We start from the raw sequence: 21,438 nt of genomic DNA, 5'->3' as shown, positions 1-21,438 counted from the left end.
TAGCTTTAAATTTCAACTAACATTAAAGTGTGTAGCTTTAAATTTCGACATTCCAACTAACATTAGAGTGTGTAGCTTTAAATTTCAACATTTCAACTAACATTAGAGTGTGTAGATTTAAATTTCAACATTCCAAATAACAGAGTGCATAGCTTTCAATTTCGACATTCCAACTAACATTAGTGTGTAGCTTTAAATTTCAACATTCCAACTAACATTAGCAGCGTAGCTTTACATTTCAACATTCCAACTAACATTAGAGTGCGTAGCTTTAAATTTCAACATTTCAACTAACATTAGAGTGCGTAGCTTTAAATTTCAACATTTCAACTAACATTAGAGTGCATAGCTTTAAATTTCAACATTCCAACTAACGTTATAGTGTGTAGCTTTAATGTTAGTTGGAATGTTGAAATTTAAAGCTACACACTATAACGTTAGTTGAAATGTTGAAATTTAAAGCTACACACTCTAATGTTAGTTGGAATGTTGAAATTTAAAGCTATGCTGCTAATGTTAGTTGGAATGTTGAAATTTAAAGCTACACACTATAACGTTAGTTGGAATGTCGAAATTTAAAGCTACGCACTCTAATGTTAGTTGGAATGTTGAAATTTAGAGTGCGTAGCTTTAAATTTCAACATTCCAACTAACATTAGTGTGTAGCTTTAAATTTCAACATTCCAACTAACATTAGAGTGCGTTGCTTTAAATTTCAACATTCCAACTAACATTAGAGTGCGTAGCTTTAAATTTCAACATTTCAACTAACAGTAGAGTGCAGCAGCTTTAAATTTCAACATTCCAACTAACATTAGAGTGTATAGCTTTAAATTTCAACATTTCAACTAACATTAGAGTGCCTAGCTTTAAATTTCAACATTCCAACTAACATTATAGTGTGTAGCTTTAAATTTCGACATTCCAACTAACAGAGTGCATAGCTTTAAATTTCAGCATTCCAACTAACATTAGAGTGCGTAATTTTAAATTTCGACATTCCAACTAACATTAGTGTATAGCTTTAAATTTCAACATTTCAACTAACATTAGCAGCGTAGCTTTAATTTTCAACATTCCAACTAACATTAGAGTGCGTTGCTTTAAATTTCAACATTCCAACTAACATTAGAGTGCGTAGCTTTAAATTTCAACATTTCAACTAACAGTAGAGTGCAGCAGCTTTAAATTTCAACATTCCAACTAACGTTATAGTGTGTAGCTTTAAATTTCGACATTCCAACTAACATTAGAGTGTGTAGCTTTAAATTTCAACATTTCAACTAACATTAGAGTGCGTAGCTTTAAATTTCAACATTCCAACTAACATTAGTGTGTAGCTTTAAATTTCAACATTCCAACTAACATTAGAGTGCGTTGCTTTAAATTTCAACATTCCAACTAACATTAGAGTGCGTAGCTTTAAATTTCAACATTTCAACTAACAGTAGAGTGCAGCAGCTTTAAATTTCAACATTCCAACTAACATTAGAGTGTATAGCTTTAAATTTCAACATTTCAACTAACATTAGAGTGCCTAGCTTTAAATTTCAACATTCCAACTAACATTATAGTGTGTAGCTTTAAATTTCGACATTTCAACTAACAGAGTGCGTAGCTTTAAATTTCAGCATTCCAACTAACATTAGAGTGCGTAATTTTAAATTTCGACATTCCAACTAACATTAGTGTGTAGCTTTAATTTTCAACATTCCAACTAACATTAGAGTGCGTTGCTTTAAATTTCAACATTCCAACTAACATTAGAGTGCGTAGCTTTAAATTTCAGCATTCCAACTAACATTAGAGTGCGTAATTTTAAATTTCGACATTCCAACTAACATTAGTGTGTAGCTTTAATTTTCAACATTCCAACTAACATTAGAGTGCGTTGCTTTAAATTTCAACATTCCAACTAACATTAGAGTGCGTAGCTTTAAATTTCAACATTTCAACTAACAGTAGAGTGCAGCAGCTTTAAATTTCAACATTCCAACTAACGTTATAGTGTGTAGCTTTAAATTTCGACATTCCAACTAACATTAGAGTGTGTAGCTTTAAATTTCAACATTTCAACTAACATTAGAGTGCCTAGCTTTAAATTTCAACATTCCAACTAACATTATAGTGTGTAGCTTTAAATTTCGACATTCCAACTAACATTAGAGTGCGTAGCTTTAAATTTCAACATTTCAACTAACAGTAGAGTGCGTAGCTTTAAATTTCAACATTTCAACTAACAGTAGAGTGCGTAGCTTTAAATTTCAACATTTCAACTAACAGTAGAGTGCAGCAGCTTTAAATTTCAACATTCCAACTAACGTTATAGTGTGTAGCTTTAAATTTCAACATTCCAACTAACATTAGTGTGTAGCTTTAAATTTCAACATTCCAACTAACATTAGAGTGCGTTGCTTTAAATTTCAACATTCCAACTAACATTAGAGTGCGTAGCTTTAAATTTCAACATTTCAACTAACAGTAGAGTGCAGCAGCTTTAAATTTCAACATTCCAACTAACATTAGAGTGTATAGCTTTAAATTTCAACATTTCAACTAACATTAGAGTGCCTAGCTTTAAATTTCAACATTCCAACTAACATTATAGTGTGTAGCTTTAAATTTCGACATTCCAACTAACAGAGTGCATAGCTTTAAATTTCAGCATTCCAACTAACATTAGAGTGCGTAATTTTAAATTTCGACATTCCAACTAACATTAGTGTATAGCTTTAAATTTCAACATTTCAACTAACATTAGCAGCGTAGCTTTAATTTTCAACATTCCAACTAACATTAGAGTGCGTTGCTTTAAATTTCAACATTCCAACTAACATTAGAGTGCGTAGCTTTAAATTTCAACATTTCAACTAACAGTAGAGTGCAGCAGCTTTAAATTTCAACATTCCAACTAACGTTATAGTGTGTAGCTTTAAATTTCGACATTCCAACTAACATTAGAGTGTGTAGCTTTAAATTTCAACATTTCAACTAACATTAGAGTGCGTAGCTTTAAATTTCAACATTCCAACTAACATTAGTGTGTAGCTTTAAATTTCAACATTCCAACTAACATTAGAGTGCGTTGCTTTAAATTTCAACATTCCAACTAACATTAGAGTGCGTAGCTTTAAATTTCAACATTTCAACTAACAGTAGAGTGCAGCAGCTTTAAATTTCAACATTCCAACTAACATTAGAGTGTATAGCTTTAAATTTCAACATTTCAACTAACATTAGAGTGCCTAGCTTTAAATTTCAACATTCCAACTAACATTATAGTGTGTAGCTTTAAATTTCGACATTTCAACTAACAGAGTGCGTAGCTTTAAATTTCAGCATTCCAACTAACATTAGAGTGCGTAATTTTAAATTTCGACATTCCAACTAACATTAGTGTGTAGCTTTAATTTTCAACATTCCAACTAACATTAGAGTGCGTTGCTTTAAATTTCAACATTCCAACTAACATTAGAGTGCGTAGCTTTAAATTTCAACATTTCAACTAACAGTAGAGTGCAGCAGCTTTAAATTTCAACATTCCAACTAACGTTATAGTGTGTAGCTTTAAATTTCGACATTCCAACTAACATTAGAGTGTGTAGCTTTAAATTTCAACATTTCAACTAACATTAGAGTGCCTAGCTTTAAATTTCAACATTCCAACTAACATTATAGTGTGTAGCTTTAAATTTCGACATTCCAACTAACATTAGAGGGCGTAGCTTTAAATTTCAACATTTCAACTAACAGTAGAGTGCGTAGCTTTAAATTTCAACATTTCAACTAACAGTAGAGTGCGTAGCTTTAAATTTCAACATTTCAACTAACAGTAGAGTGCAGCAGCTTTAAATTTCAACATTCCAACTAACGTTATAGTGTGTAGCTTTAAATTTCAACATTCCAACTAACATTAGCATGCGTAATTTTAAATTTTGACATTCCAACTAACGTTATAGTGTGTAGCTGTAAATTTCAACATTTCAACTAACATTAGCAGGGATGTGATTTTTCCGCGAATTCGCGGAATTCCGCTTTTTTCACCTCAAAATTTGAAAAAAAAAATTTCCGATTTTTCGCTCAAAAATCCTCATTCGTATCCTATTCATTCGGACTTTCAGTAATTCCGTCATTGAGATGAAACGAGGTACGTGATTAGCCCATCGCTCTGTAACAACCAATGAACGCGCTTGTTAGATAGCTGTACGTAAGCTCACTTCAAACAAAGAGTTGAAAGATGGCAGCCTCCGTGATCGAGCGTAAAGATGCAAATCAAGTTAAAGAAATCGACAGAATAGTGAAAAACAAGTTCCACTGGGAATGGTTGGAGAAAGAGGTTGCTACAGACGTTGGACATAAGACTGTGAGACATTTGTTCAGCGATTTAGTTCTTTGGGGAGAGGGCAGAGGTCTCTGGCTGTCAAGTTTGGGGATGCTGGGACCTCCCCTGCCCGAGCTACGAGCGTGCAAAGTCGGGCTGGAGCCCGGGATAGAAACGAAACCTAAGCAGAGCGCCACGACTCGCCTCGGGGCGAATTACGTCCCGAGGCGCGGGGCTAGCGCGCCCTGCCCGCGCTGGTTCTTTGGGGGGAGGGCAGAGGACTCTGGCTGTCAAGTTTGGGGATGCTGGGACCTCCCCTGCCTGAGCTACGAGCGTCCAAAGTCGGGCAGGAGCCGCCAATGGGAAAGCGAAACTGAAGCCGAGCACCGTGGCTCTTCGCCCCGAGGCGCGGGGTTGGCGCGCCCTGCCCACGCTGGTTCTTTGGGGAGAGGGCAGAGGACCCTGGCTGTCAAGTTTGGGCAGGCTGGGACCTCCCCTGCCCGAGCTACGAGCGTGCAAAGTCGGGCTGGAGCCCGGGATAGAAACGAAACCTAAGTGAGTGAACATAGTAGTTTTGAATATCCTTAAGTGAGTGAACACTGGGGTTCTGAATATTCTTAAGTGAATGAACACTGTGGAGTTATGATTATCCTTTGGTGAGTGAACACTATAGAGTTATGTATATGAAGTTGACATTCCTAGAGTAGAAACTGCAGAAAAAAAGTGACTGATATGCTGGAACTGGACATGGATGCTAGCATCTTTTTTTCTTTGAGAGTTCCTGAAGACTTGTGGATGAATTCTTATGTTGCATCATGCTTGTTTGAAAAGGCACATTTAGGTATGTTCAACTTCGACAGTAATTGAAAGTATAAATTTTGTTTTTCCTTATACAATTTTCTATTTATTCTAATGCAGATGATTTAATTTAGAATGACATTTTTAGGTTTCATGTTTTGGCTTTTTGTCAGTTAAGAATCATTGAATTTACTATAGGGGCTCAGAGTTGCATGTTGACCATTAAATTGGCTTGAATTTGTTAATCATGACAAGTTTTTTCTTGTGTGTGGGCTTGCCATTTTAGTACAATTTTTAAGTCAGAAAACCCCAGAACCCAGGAGCTTCGGGGGGCTTCGCCCCCGTTGTCCCCCCACCAGGGCGCTGCCCTGGACCAGCTGGGGGCCTGTGGCCCCCAGACCCCCGGCTAAAATTTTCAGATAATTTCACCAGCCCAAAATCACATCCCTGCATTAGTGCGTAGCTTTAAATTTCAACATTCCAACTAACATTATAGTGTGTAGCTTTAAATTTCAACATTCCAACTAACATTATAGTGTGTAGCTTTAAATTTCAACATTTCAACTAACATTATAGTGCGTAGCTTTAAATTTCAACATTTCAACTAACAGTAGAGTGCGTAGCTTTAAATTTCGACATTCCAACTAACATTAGAGTGCGTAGCTTTAAATTTCAACATTTCAACTAACAGTAGAGTGCATAGCTTTAAATTTCAACATTCCAACTAACGTTATAGTGTGTAGCTTTAAATTTCGACATTCCAACTAACATTATAGTGTGTAGCTTTAAATTTCAACATTTCAACTAACATTAGTGCGTAGCTTTAAATTTCAACATTCCAACTAACATTATAGTGTGTAGCTTTAAATTTCAACATTCCAACTGACATTAGAGGGCGTAGCTTTAAATTTCAACATTCCAACTAACATTAGAGGGCGTAGCTTTAAATTTCAACATTTCAACTAACAGGAGAGTGCTTAGCTTTAAATTTCAAAATTTCAACTAACATTAGAGGGCGTAGCTTTAAATTTCAACATTTCAACTAACATTAGTGTGTAGCTTTAAATTTCAACATTCCAACTAACATTAGAGGGCGTAGCTTTAAATTTCAACATTCAAATTAATATTGCATTATGTAGCTTTAAATTTCCAACATTCCAACAAACATTAAAGTGTGTACCTGTAAATTTCAACATTCGAACTACCATTAGAGTATGTAGCTTTAAATTTCCAACATTCCAACTAACATTAGAGAGCGTAGCTTTAAATTTCAACATTTCAACTAACATTATAGTGCGTAGCTTTAAATTTCAACATTTCAACTAACATTAGAGGGCGTAGCTTTAAATTTCAACATTCCAACTAACATTAGAGGGCGTAGCTTTAAATTTCAACATTCCAACTAACATTAGAGGGCGTAGCTTTAAATTTCAACATTTCAACTAACATAGTGCGTAGCTTTAAATTTCAACATTCCAACTAACATTAGAGGGCGTAGCTTTAAATTTCAACATTCCAACTAACGTTATAGTGTGTAGCTTTAATGTTAGTTGGAATGTTGAAATTTAAAGCTACACACTATAACGTTAGTTGAAATGTTGAAATTTAAAGCTAAGCATTCTAATGTTAGTTGGAATGTTGAAATTTAAAGCTATGCTGCTAATGTTAGTTGGAATGTTGAAATTTAAAGCTACACACTATAACGTTAGTTGGAATGTCGAAATTTAAAGCTACGCACTCTAATGTTAGTTGGAATGTTGAAATTTAGAGTGCGTAGCTTTAAATTTCAACATTCCAACTAACATTAGAGAGCGTAGCTTTAAATTTCAACATTCCAACTAACATTATAGTGTGTAGCTTTAAATTTCGACATTCCAACTAACATTAGAGGGCATAGCTTTAAATTTCAACATTTCAACTAACATTATAGTGTGTAGCTTTAAATTTCAACATTCAAATTAACATTACATTATGTAGCTTTAAATTTCAACATTCCAACTAACATTAGAGGGCGTAGCTTTAAATTTCAACATTCCAACTAACATTATAGTGTGTAGCTTTAAATTTCAACATTCAAATTAACATTACATTATGTAGCTTTAAATTTCAACATTCCAACTAACATTAGAGGGCGTAGCTTTAAATTTCAACATTTCAACTAACATTATAGTGTGTAGCTTTAAATTTCAACATTCAAATTAACATTACATTATGTAGCTTTAAATTTCAACATTCCAACTAACATTAGTGTGTAGCTTTAAATTTCAACATTCCAACTAACATTAGAGTGCGTTGCTTTAAATTTCAACATTCCAACTAACATTAGAGTGCGTAGCTTTAAATTTCAACATTTCAACTAACAGTAGAGTGCAGCAGCTTTAAATTTCAACATTCCAACTAACATTAGAGTGTATAGCTTTAAATTTCAACATTTCAACTAACATTAGAGTGCCTAGCTTTAAATTTCAACATTCCAACTAACATTATAGTGTGTAGCTTTAAATTTCGACATTCCAACTAACAGAGTGCATAGCTTTAAATTTCAGCATTCCAACTAACATTAGAGTGCGTAATTTTATATTTCGACATTCCAACTAACATTAGTGTATAGCTTTAAATTTCAACATTTCAACTAACATTAGCAGCGTAGCTTTAATTTTCAACATTCCAACTAACATTAGAGTGCGTTGCTTTAAATTTCAACATTCCAACTAACATTAGAGTGCGTAGCTTTAAATTTCAACATTTCAACTAACAGTAGAGTGCAGCAGCTTTAAATTTCAACATTCCAACTAACGTTATAGTGTGTAGCTTTAAATTTCGACATTCCAACTAACATTAGAGTGTGTAGCTTTAAATTTCAACATTTCAACTAACATTAGAGTGCGTAGCTTTAAATTTCAACATTCCAACTAACATTAGTGTGTAGCTTTAAATTTCAACATTCCAACTAACATTAGAGTGCGTTGCTTTAAATTTCAACATTCCAACTAACATTAGAGTGCGTAGCTTTAAATTTCAACATTTCAACTAACAGTAGAGTGCAGCAGCTTTAAATTTCAACATTCCAACTAACATTAGAGTGTATAGCTTTAAATTTCAACATTTCAACTAACATTAGAGTGCCTAGCTTTAAATTTCAACATTCCAACTAACATTATAGTGTGTAGCTTTAAATTTCGACATTTCAACTAACAGAGTGCGTAGCTTTAAATTTCAGCATTCCAACTAACATTAGAGTGCGTAATTTTAAATTTCGACATTCCAACTAACATTAGTGTGTAGCTTTAATTTTCAACATTCCAACTAACATTAGAGTGCGTTGCTTTAAATTTCAACATTCCAACTAACATTAGAGTGCGTAGCTTTAAATTTCAACATTTCAACTAACAGTAGAGTGCAGCAGCTTTAAATTTCAACATTCCAACTAACGTTATAGTGTGTAGCTTTAAATTTCGACATTCCAACTAACATTAGAGTGTGTAGCTTTAAATTTCAACATTTCAACTAACATTAGAGTGCCTAGCTTTAAATTTCAACATTCCAACTAACATTATAGTGTGTAGCTTTAAATTTCGACATTCCAACTAACATTAGAGTGCGTAGCTTTAAATTTCAACATTTCAACTAACAGTAGAGTGCGTAGCTTTAAATTTCAACATTTCAACTAACAGTAGAGTGCGTAGCTTTAAATTTCAACATTTCAACTAACAGTAGAGTGCAGCAGCTTTAAATTTCAACATTCCAACTAACGTTATAGTGTGTAGCTTTAAATTTCAACATTCCAACTAACATTAGCGTGCGTAATTTTAAATTTTGACATTCCAACTAACGTTATAGTGTGTAGCTGTAAATTTCAACATTTCAACTAACATTAGCAGGGATGTGATTTTTCCGCGAATTCGCGGAATTCCGCTTTTTTCACCTCAAAATTTGGAAAAAAAAATTTCCGATTTTTCGCTCAAAAATCCTCATTCGTATCCTATTCATTCCGACTTTCAGTAATTCCGTCATTGAGATGAAACGAGGTACGTGATTAGCCCATCGCTCTGTAACAACCAATGAACGCGCTTGTTAGATAGCTGTACGTAAGCTCACTTCAAACAAAGAGTTGAAAGATGGCAGCCTCCGTGATCGAGCGTAAAGATGCAAATCAAGTTAAAGAAATCGACAGAATAGTGAAAAACAAGTTCCACTGGGAATGGTTGGAGAAAGAGGTTGCTACAGACGTTGGACATAAGACTGTGAGACATTTGTTCAGCGATTTAGTTCTTTGGGGAGAGGGCAGAGGTCTCTGGCTGTCAAGTTTGGGGATGCTGGGACCTCCCCTGCCCGAGCTACGAGCGTGCAAAGTCGGGCTGGAGCCCGGGATAGAAACGAAACCTAAGCAGAGCGCCACGACTCGCCTCGGGGCGAATTACGTCCCGAGGCGCGGGGCTAGCGCGCCCTGCCCGCGCTGGTTCTTTGGGGGGAGGGCAGAGGACTCTGGCTGTCAAGTTTGGGGATGCTGGGACCTCCCCTGCCTGAGCTACGAGCGTCCAAAGTCGGGCAGGAGCCGCCAATGGGAAAGCGAAACTGAAGCCGAGCACCGTGGCTCTTCGCCCCGAGGCGCGGGGTTGGCGCGCCCTGCCCACGCTGGTTCTTTGGGGAGAGGGCAGAGGACCCTGGCTGTCAAGTTTGGGCAGGCTGGGACCTCCCCTGCCCGAGCTACGAGCGTGCAAAGTCGGGCTGGAGCCCGGGATAGAAACGAAACCTAAGTGAGTGAACATAGTAGTTTTGAATATCCTTAAGTGAGTGAACACTGGGGTTCTGAATATTCTTAAGTGAATGAACACTGTGGAGTTATGATTATCCTTTGGTGAGTGAACACTATAGAGTTATGTATATGAAGTTGACATTCCTAGAGTAGAAACTGCAGAAAAAAAGTGACTGATATGCTGGAACTGGACATGGATGCTAGCATCTTTTTTTCTTTGAGAGTTCCTGAAGACTTGTGGATGAATTCTTATGTTGCATCATGCTTGTTTGAAAAGGCACATTTAGGTATGTTCAACTTCGACAGTAATTGAAAGTATAAATTTTGTTTTTCCTTATACAATTTTCTATTTATTCTAATGCAGATGATTTAATTTAGAATGACATTTTTAGGTTTCATGTTTTGGCTTTTTGTCAGTTAAGAATCATTGAATTTACTATAGGGGCTCAGAGTTGCATGTTGACCATTAAATTGGCTTGAATTTGTTAATCATGACAAGTTTTTTCTTGTGTGTGGGCTTGCCATTTTAGTACAATTTTTAAGTCAGAAAACCCCAGAACCCAGGAGCTTCGGGGGGCTTCGCCCCCGTTGTCCCCCCACCAGGGCGCTGCCCTGGACCAGCTGGGGGCCTGTGGCCCCCAGACCCCCGGCTAAAATTTTCAGATAATTTCACCAGCCCAAAATCACATCCCTGCATTAGTGCGTAGCTTTAAATTTCAACATTCCAACTAACATTATAGTGTGTAGCTTTAAATTTCAACATTCCAACTAACATTATAGTGTGTAGCTTTAAATTTCAACATTTCAACTAACATTATAGTGCGTAGCTTTAAATTTCAACATTTCAACTAACAGTAGAGTGCGTAGCTTTAAATTTCGACATTCCAACTAACATTAGAGTGCGTAGCTTTAAATTTCAACATTTCAACTAACAGTAGAGTGCATAGCTTTAAATTTCAACATTCCAACTAACGTTATAGTGTGTAGCTTTAATGTTAGTTGGAATGTTGAAATTTAAAGCTACACACTATAACGTTAGTTGAAATGTTGAAATTTAAAGCTAAGCATTCTAATGTTAGTTGGAATGTTGAAATTTAAAGCTATGCTGCTAATGTTAGTTGGAATGTTGAAATTTAAAGCTACACACTATAACGTTAGTTGGAATGTCGAAATTTAAAGCTACGCACTCTAATGTTAGTTGGAATGTTGAAATTTAGAGTGCGTAGCTTTAAATTTCAACATTCCAACTAACATTAGAGAGCGTAGCTTTAAATTTCAACATTCCAACTAACATTATAGTGTGTAGCTTTAAATTTCGACATTCCAACTAACATTAGAGGGCATAGCTTTAAATTTCAACATTTCAACTAACATTATAGTGTGTAGCTTTAAATTTCAACATTCAAATTAACATTACATTATGTAGCTTTAAATTTCAACATTCCAACTAACATTAGAGGGCGTAGCTTTAAATTTCAACATTCCAACTAACATTAGAGGGCGTAGCTTTAAATTTCAACATTTCAACTAACATTATAGTGTGTAGCTTTAAATTTCAACATTCAAATTAACATTACATTATGTAGCTTTAAATTTCAACATTCCAACTAACATTAGAGGGCGTAGCTTTAAATTTCAACATTCCAACTAACATTAGAGGGCGTAGCTTTAAATTTCAACATTTCAACTAACATTATAGTGTGTAGCTTTAAATTTCAACATTCAAATTAACATTACATTATGTAGCTTTAAATTTCAACATTCCAACTAACATTAGAGGGCGTAGCTTTAAATTTCAACATTCCAACTAACATTAGAGGGCGTAGCTTTAAATTTCAACATTCCAACTAACATTAGAGGGCGTAGCTTTAAATTTCAACATTCCAACTAACATTATAGTGTGTAGCTTTAAATTTCAACATTCCAACTAACATTAGAGGGCATAGCTTTAAATTTCAACATTTCAACTAACATTATAGTGTGTAGCTTTAAATTTCAACATTCAAATTAACATTACATTATGTAGCTTTAAATTTCAACATTCCAACTAACATTAGAGGGCGTAGCTTTAAATTTCAACATTCCAACTAACATTAGAGGGCGTAGCTTTAAATTTCAACATTCCAACTAACATTAGAGGGCGTAGCTTTAAATTTCGACATTCCAACTAACATTATAGTGTGTAGCTTTAAATTTCAACATTCCAACTAACATTATAGTGTGTAGCTTTAAATTTCAACATTTCAACTAACATTAGAGGGCGTAGCTTTAAATTTCAACATTCCAACTAACATTATAGTGTGTAGCTTTAAATTTCAATCAAATATGTTTTATTTGAGCAATATATATATACAGTATATACATAAAGTATGTCGCGTATCTTTCACACGCACGTTTCATCATTTGTTGCTCTTTTTCCTTTTTTCCCCATGAACACCCGTACACACACAAAATACTCACAGGACCAAAACACAATAGAACGAAAGAAAACAAAAAACATGAATTAAAAAAAAAAAACTCTCCATTAATTTAGTCTCAAAGTTCTATTCCCGACTCTCTCCAGCCCCACCCCATTCCTCCGTCAAGCTTGTTGACATTAAGTGTACCATGATTTTAATTTGCCAGATACTTAATTAGAGGTGACCACACCTTATCAAAGTAGAGGAGTTTGTCCATTAGAGTGTATCGTATTCTTTCTAGGTGGAGTGTGTTCACAAGATCACTGAGCCACAACTTTGTAGGCGGGGCCTCCTTCTCTTTCCAGTGCATGAGAAGCAACCTCCTTGCAGTAATAAGACTATAGGAAAGGAAACATTGCTGAGCGTTGGTCAACTTCATAGTATCATCAGACACACCTAAAATGATAATTAGTGGGTCTGGTTCCAATTGGATTTGAAGTATTTCAGATTTGAAAATATTGATCCAATAAGCCTGAACTTTGGGACAGTCAACAAAGCTATGTAGTAGTGTATCATCTGCTGACAGGCATTTGTCACACAACGGGGAAAGCTCAGGATATATTTTATGTAATCTCTCCTTGGAATAGTGAAGACGATGTAGGATTTTAAATTGAATTAAACAGTGTCTTTCATTATTAGAGCATCGATGGACGTGCTCCAACCCCCCCTTCCATGTTATATCAGAGATCACAATGCCCATTTCTTCCTCCCACTTCGATTTTATCCGGTTGGAATCAACTGGACTAAGGGATTGTACGGTGTTATATATGTAAGATATTGCTTTAACCGAGCATGATGTGAGTCGGAAACATCCATCTAGACTAGAACCTGCAAAGGTCTCAAAATTTGGTAGGTGTTTCCTTACATAGTCTCTTATTTGCAGATATCTAAGGTGGTCAATCCCTTGTAACTTATATTTACTCTGTAGTTGTGCAAAGGAGGCAAATGTATCTCCAATGTACAAGTCTCCTATTGTGTGGATGCCTGCCCCTTTCCAAAGCTTAAATGTAGCTTTAAATTTCGACATTCCAACTAACATTAGAGGGCATAGCTTTAAATTTCAACATTTCAACTAACATTATAGTGTGTAGCTTTAAATTTCAACATTCAAATTAACATTACATTATGTAGCTTTAAATTTCCAACATTCCAACAAACATTAAAGTGTGTACCGTATTTTCTGGACTATAAGCCGCTACTTTTTTCCTAGGTTTTGAACCATGCGGCTTATACAAAGGTGCGGCTATTCTGTGGATTTTTCTTCCACCGCTAGGGGCGCTCTAACCGGAAGTAGAATCAAAAATAAGATAGACGAAAAATCAATGCAAAGAAGAATTAGCAGATCTTTAGCAGATAGAACACGCACGACAAATTACTAACTGGTAATTATTTTCAAATCCAGCGAAGATGATTAAAGTGACTTGTGGTTTCAAACACAGGAGAAATGAAGGTAAATAAATACCGGTTATTTTCTCTTGGTTCTGTTCCATTTTAATCAGCAAAGTTGCTGCCGTCTTAAAAGGCACTGTTCGGAAAGAATCTGTTCAGGTACATACATGTACATTTACAGTACAAAATCGCTCTGTACATGCAGTAAATATCTAATTTTTCGACATAGATATCTGCGGCTTATAGCCCGGTGCGGCTTGTATATCTTTTTTTAAAAAATTTTTTAAAAATAGAGCGGATGCGGCTTATATACAGGTGCGCTCTATAGTCCAGAAAATACGGTACCTTTAAATTTCAACATTCCAACTACCATTAGAGTATGTAGCTTTAAATTTCCAACATTCCAACTGATATTATAGCATGTGACTTTAAATTCCAACTGCACTTTCAGTTAAATTGTATTTTGAGTATGTTGATGGAAATTATATAATGATTATTTAGTAATATTTTATACTTTCTTCATCATTAATTAATATCAATACATTTTCCTCTGTTTTACAGTCTTGGTTTCTTTGACAAGATCCATCTGAAACACACAGATACAAAGTCTATAGCTGAAACGTGAAACACAAAGCTAGGTATGGACTGCTTTTAGCTAATCACTCACAATCCCTGTCCCTGATCAACTCAGACCTGCAAGCACCCTGAAACCTTCACCATGAGCCCTCAACCCAGGAATCTGGAAAACTTCCATATGAGTCTTCAAAAACTACATGATTCTGCAAATCTGAAACTGGAAAGAGGAAAAAAAAACATTGAAACTGGGAAAACAGCAACACAAAAAGCGGGAGTGGAAAACAGATTTGTTTCCATTCTGAATGAAGAAGAGGTTTCATCATAAGAAGTCTTTGTAATGGTATCAAGGTGACTTGAGTATTGACCAATATTTTCTTCCTTCCTTTTATTCATTTTTAAATCGTCCACCAACCATGCAGCGGGGCCAAACCATTCTGCTTTCACTCCATCACAGGTAGATGAAATTAAACCATTTCTGATATTTTACATCCAGTGAAAATGAAGCAAAGCGTGAAACCAGGATGGGTTCATCCACATGCTCCACATCAAGCTACACTTGATTCTCAAACATCTGATTGGACAAGCACTACAAAAGACTCCCCAGCATCCTGTGCTTTGGGATTGGCCCATCATCATGACTGACATTATCAAATCATGGGTGTGTCCCAAATACTGGAATGTTAATAGTAATTCGTAGTAATTAAATTCAACAAAAAGACTACAACAAAGGTCTGAAACGTTACCACACTTGAATTCCAATCTGAACAGTCGCTATTTTAAGTTTATTTATTAAGTTTCATCAACGCATTTAACCAACGATATACTTTCAATCTACTGTATCTGAAGTGTGTGTTATTACCACGGAGCAGAATTTCAACACTGAAAAAAGAACAGAAAACCTGTCCACCCATCTTCATTAACAGGAAATGATAGATATAGCTAGAGATAGAGGTGTGACACCTGCCAAGTCCCATCCACCAGCCAATGCTCACCTATCATACAATGGTTACCAATCAAGGATGGTGAGGTCTAGCACACGTTTTCTCTGAGACACTTGAAGCCATGCTCATGCTATGTGAAAATTAACACACTCTAAGGAAAACGCTATCTGCCCTGTTCTATATACTTGAGCTCACAGATGCCTCCGATTGGCTAGTCTCTCTGTGATTGATGAGAGAGAGAGATAGTGTGCAATCTCTCTCACCCAGAGAGCACAGCCAGTTTTGGTCTCTTGACCCCTGGCCATGGATGGCTGTGGTGTTGCTGTCATGATCTCAGCCCTTCAGGAGTGAGAGGGACGTTTTTAATCATGTAGCCACTCATTTTCTCTGAATGAACACAATGAATAGAAAAAGCTAGACTGATTTCATGTTGCATCAGTTAGGCGTCTTGCTGTCAGACTATACCAAGCCAGGCGTGGTCAGGCCAAACGCAAGTTAATCTGGCCTGGTTGAAAAAAAGGAGAACATACTTGACACAGGAACGAGAAAAAAGCTGACCACTAATTAGCATCAGAGAATGGCTAGCAAGAGAATGGGATAAACCAGTACAAAAATATGATGTTCTTTTTTCTGCCAACACTTCTATTTGTACACTACCGCAAAGTATGTCCTTTCAAGTTTTTCAGACGGCCATGACGGAACAGCTCTTCTGTCGAACACTAGAGTTTGGGACACACCCAATGTTAAGGCCCGGTCACACAGCACTCCGCGTCTATATCACGTACAAAAAGATACAAAAATCTGGTGGACGTGGTCGTAAGTGGTAATTTTTGGTCAATTTTTGGCTTTGCCGTGCTTTGTACGGGGTATGGCCGTCGGCGGCTGTTTCACTGCTGCAGCACTGTCAAATCACGGGTAACCGCGGCTCAGCATCGTTGGAAGAGCGGCTTGCTGCGCATATAAAAGCGGTAGGATATGTTGAGCCTGTATCAGTCGGTTCTGTTGGTGCTGGAGCATTAAGATGAGGACATCACAGCGTTGAGGGTTCATGTTCACCCCTTGACATCTAGACTGCAAGTGCCGAGGTCTCAGAAAATTACGGTATTTACATGCCGCAAATCAGAAGTGATGCAGAAGTGATTAGACAGTGATCAATCGAATTTAGAACTTGTTTGAGACGTCGTTTAACGGGCTTAGACAGTGGTATGTACGCGGAAAAATCCATTTCTCAGTGATAAGCCGCTAAACACACGCTATATCCCGTGATACCAACGCGTAACACCCGTCCGATGACCGTGCTCTGCCCGTGATAGACCGCCAAACTTTCGCGTCTTACCACGTCTCCCCAAGTTTTAATAACGGCCGGGACACTGATTATCACGTGTTTTTCACGTGTGTTGCACGTCTTTACCACGTGTGCCGGCCGTGGTTGTCCGCGGTCTAAAGTTTTGAGCAGTCCAAAACTTTTTGCCGCGTCCGACGCCGTTCCGATTTTCCCCTGCGTCCTGTCACGTCTGTATATCGACTGTAACACGTCTTAAGTTCGACATCAACACGAACAACATCGTCTGCTTCACGGGAGAGCACTTTTTGACGGGTTTTGGCCGTGATAAAGCCGTAAAGCGCTGTGTGACCGGGCCTTTAGCAATGCACAAAAAACCCTGCACATATGAACATGAAATCGGATAAGGGATGCTTGGGGAGGTTGTCAGCCACGACATACAACAAACCTCGAGATACTCGACATTAATTACACTAATAAACAGGCTTTTGTTAGCAATAAACCAAGGACAGTGACGCATTAGCGAAAATAGTGTTGTAAAGCCTTTATAAATTATAAATGCACAAATTCAGCTTTTATGACCAACCATCATGCGTAAAAAAAGATAATGACTTTGCACCACTTCCAGCAGTAACTGTTTCTCTGCGCATACTTCAGTTTTCAGTGCAACCACACATACACCAGTAGAAATCTTCAGAAAAAAAGCCTTTGTTTTGCCTCTCTGTCTTTCTCTATCTCTCTTTCTCTCTCTCTGCTGAAAGTGGGTTTTTGTTTTGGTTTGCAGTAGTTTAACTGGTTTTCATTTTGTGTCATCTGTTATTTTCTTTTACAGAATTAACTGCATGAGAGTTTAACTTCTTTCAGGTTTGCTTTTAAAACATAGCAACAGTAACACATACGATTTCTACCCAGTATTTTTTTTTGGCTTCATCATCCATACTTCATCCTTCCCTACTGCATGTCCGATCACTCTTATTATCTTATCATCAGCGCTCACTTCCTGTCCGGAGTCGGTTTTACATTACTGACATCACTTCCTCTATTCCGTGCACTCTTTATTTTTTTCTTTCTCTCTCTCTCTGTAGTGCACTACAGTACAGACGGATTTGGTCGAGGCCCTCATTATAGACCGTTCTCCAGATCACGCACACAAACGTTGCACTATGATATATATATATAAGATCGAAAACAACTTTCGTTCCCCCGTTTTATGATTTACGTTCCTTTTCTTGAATGTGAATAATCGAACAAACCCGGTCACAGCGTTACACTGTGTATATCTACATCCTGACAACACCATCGACATCACAAAATAACTGGACTGCCCGGCTGTCAGTCACATGTCAGGGATTCTGCTTATCATTAGCCCCGCCCCCTGCCTGGCGATTCCAGTCCGCGCAGCAAAGTGCCTCCCTTTCTGTTTTTTTTTTTTTTTAAATGCAACCTGGCATTGAATTCAGGGTCTGTATTTCATGTATAAGCTACAGAATTAATGTACAATATGTATCATGGCTTAGCAAGAACCAGAAGACTGGAAACATCGCTTTTATAAATATATATTATCCAGACATAAAGATCATACTCGTACGTGCTGTGTATATATATGGAAATATGTATAGTAGCTCTTCTTTGGAATACGGCAGTCTAGTTATTTTTTGACCTTTCACCCCAGTTCATATCAGTCGTCTTCCAAACAACAGTCCTCACAACCCTTAAAATAAATAATGTAATATCATGGTATTATCACTTATCATTCATACATGGTACAAGACTGATTAAAAATATCAGTGTTAGTATTTAAAGGAGGAAAAGAGAGTGAGGTGTTTGTGGGCCGAGGGTGCAAACCTGTGAGTCTGTACGAGAATTTTAAGAACTTTTTTTTTTTTTTTAAGTCCGCTCGTCCTGGACTCTAAACTCAAGGGCCATGAACACTATCCCAATCTTTATAAAATATTGGGTTTTTCTTTTCCCCTTCATTTACCTTTAACTTTTTTTATGTTATATTTGTAATCATTTTGTTTTTAAACTATTAGGGAGGGTGGAACGAACAATTTTAGAAAACTGTGTATAACAGTACGTACGATCCTGGTGCATGTTCACGTGGGTTCAGTCTATGATTATACTTTCTCTTCAGACACTTTTTAGAGGGTGTGTCAGTCAGTGCTCTTCTTCAGTGTGCTCGCTGGGGGGGTGGGGTTCGTAGTTTTCCAGGTTGTGACAAAAGGCATTTTATTTCAACCTTTAAGAAGATCGTATTTAATTCCGTCAACCTTACGTTCCCGATACACGCAGAGGTTGTTTTGTCCAGCTCATTCACTTTTTAAAACCCCGGGATTTTAGAACGGTTCAACTCATTGACTGTAAATTAAAGAACTGCGTAATTAATCAGCAAAAGTGTTTTTTGCCTTTGTGATGATTTGAAAGATGTCGTAATGAGTATTTGTAGAAGTTCTTGTAGTTTTTAGACAATGTAAAGACGGGTTCCTGGAGGAGAAGGAACGTTCCAGAGAATCATGGAATCGTCTGGAAGAATGAAACGTAGACGGGCTTCATCCCAAAACCTCCTCCCTCCTGACCCTCAACCCCCTGCCTTCCACCACCCCCCTCCTCCTCCTCTTCTAACCCTCCCCTTCAAAATGTAAATGACCCTCTTCCTAGTGCTTGTGATTAGTGTAGTGTGGTACTAAGCCAGCATTTAAAGGTTGTTCCCTTCAAAAGTGCCTTTTGTTCACAGAGTCCATCTTGTAAAACATGATTCTTAAAAAAAAAGGACAAAAAGTTTTCGCCCCATCTTTCCTCATCCACCCTTTATTTCAGTCTTTCGAAGCCGTATATATATAGTATATAGTAATACAGGAAATGGATGTGATTTAGTTCTTTTTATTGTTCGATACTGAAAAAAAATGTAAAGGCAAAAAAATTCTTTCTCTGTCCTTTTGCCACTTTCCTTCTTTTGCGTTACTGGAGATGTTGTACAAGACGTCTGTCTTACCCCATCGTACATCCGCCCTCCCCCCACCCCGAAAACGAGGCTTTTATAATTTTTTTTTTCCTCTTGAGCAGAATATCCTTGTCTGTATGCTTGTTCTTGTTACGCCATACCGATCTCTCTCCTGTTCTGCCGCTTCTCCGTTTCTACTGCTAGTGTAAGTGAAATGTGGCCGTCCGGGCTCCGTGGGGTCAGGTTACAGTTCCACGCAGCCCCTGAGTACCAACGTGCCATTATGGAGGTTGGAGGATGAACAGTACTAATATTTTCAATTGGCTTCCACGGAGCTGTGTGTCGAACGGCTTTGCTGTAAACACAGGACACCGGGTGATATCAAGCAGCTCAGTGTTATTTTTTTTTCTAATTTATTTGTTTGTACTACGATTTTATACTATTTTTGAAATTTTTTGATGCTTTTCTATCAGGGTATGGTCCAGAAGATTCTCTCCAAGGGAAAAGTGGACCTTAAAATAAAAATATAAAAAGCACCTTTCTTTATTAGAAGAGCCAGCCTGCTTTTAAGAAACTGTTGACTGATGACTTGCTGAAAGCACCTTATGAGGCAGAATGCACTTAATGTGAAATGCACTTAAATATGGAGAATGTCCAGGTTTTTTTTTTTTAACGTACCACATTTCAGTCCATTGTAACGGAAGATTGACTTGAGTTCAGAAGGTGTGTTTAATCTAACCGAAGTCAGTATTAATATTACAGAGGATGATAGATTGCTTATAGAGTGGACCTTTTTTAAATTTAAAAAATTGTTTAAATTGTAGGACATGGAGCATCTACCAGAATATTCCCACTCTGGCATAACATCAGTGGAAACTAATCACTTCTAACTGCCTTGTGTTTTTTAATTTTAATAATTTTTTTGTTTTGCTTCGTTATGTTTTCATACTTTTCTGAGCTGCAGAACTTTTCAACACATTTCTTGTCTTAGCGCCCCCTAGTGGATCCCGGTGTCCTGCGCTTACAGAAAAAGCTCGTGTTTCAGCTCAAGACCCCTCAGAGCCCGCTGGCAATGTGCATGTGTTAACTACAGATTCTTTTTCCATTATAAAGAATAAAAAAAGTTTGTAAAGAGCAATTGGTTGAATAAATGATGTTCTTGACTGCAGAAAAGTGTCTGAGTGCCATGTTTCTGCTTTAATTCCAAATAAGGAACGATGTTTCAAAAAAACCTGCATTGCATCTGGGAGTTAAGGAAGGAAGGAAAGGAAAGAAAGAAAAAATTGGGAAGGAAGAAAGAAAAAGAATTGGGAAGGAAGAAGGGAAGGAAAGAAAGAAAGAATTGCGAAGGAAGAAGGGAAGGGAAGAAAGAAAAAGAAGTAAGGAAGTGGGAAGGGAGGAAGGAAGGAATGAAGAAAGAAAGAAAGAAAGAAAGAAAGAAAGAAAGAAAGAAAGAAAGAAAGAAAGAATTGGGAAGGAAGAAAGAAAAAGAAGTAAGGAAGTGGGAAGGAAGGAAGGAATGAAGAAAGAATTGGGAAGAAAGAAAGAATTGAGAAGGCAGGAGGGAAGAAAGAAAGAATTGGGAAGGAAGGAAGTAGGAAAGAAAGAAAAGGAAGTGGGAAGGGAGGAAGGAAGGAATGAAGAAAGAAATTTATGCATAAAGCACATTTAAAACAACCAAATTTGACCAAAGTGCTGTACGTAGTTAAGATCACAGAGAAGCAAATAAAGAACAGAAAAATCCATATAGACGACAATAAAAGAAATATTAAAGGAAAAACAGAACAGCTTGTCACAAGCAAAACATTAAAATTTAGACTAAAAACACACTTTTATAAATGTATAATTTACACTGTAACCTTTTAGTCTTGATCTGAAAACTAATAGAGGGAGCAGGTCGGATGTGCAGTGTGATGGTGTTCCATAAACAGCCTCCACACAGACACAGTCACCCTTCACCTTCAGCGGAGATCAT

The 21,438-nt window shown here is 37.0% G+C and overlaps 1 protein-coding gene across 8 annotated transcripts in view; it reads left to right on the top strand.

Moving 5' to 3' along the window:
* The window catches only part of LOC132866322 (nuclear factor 1 X-type-like), a 213,797-nt gene extending 193,161 nt beyond the window's left edge, over window positions 1-20,636 (top strand). For all 8 annotated transcript variants that reach the window (XM_060899041.1, XM_060899038.1, XM_060899042.1 and 5 more), the window contains one exon: window positions 14,285-20,636. In XM_060899041.1, coding sequence (XP_060755024.1) covers window positions 14,285-14,299 — 15 coding nt within the window. In that variant the 3' untranslated portion in view covers window positions 14,300-20,636. The remainder of the gene's footprint in view (window positions 1-14,284) is intronic.
* The last annotated feature ends 802 nt before the right edge of the window (window positions 20,637-21,438 follow it).

Source organism: Neoarius graeffei, chromosome 18 (assembly GCF_027579695.1).
Source record: "Neoarius graeffei isolate fNeoGra1 chromosome 18, fNeoGra1.pri, whole genome shotgun sequence".
NCBI classification, from domain to species: Eukaryota; Metazoa; Chordata; class Actinopteri; order Siluriformes; family Ariidae; genus Neoarius; species Neoarius graeffei.
Note: the sequence above shows the minus strand (reverse complement) of the source record. Positions and strands in the feature narration are given on the sequence as shown.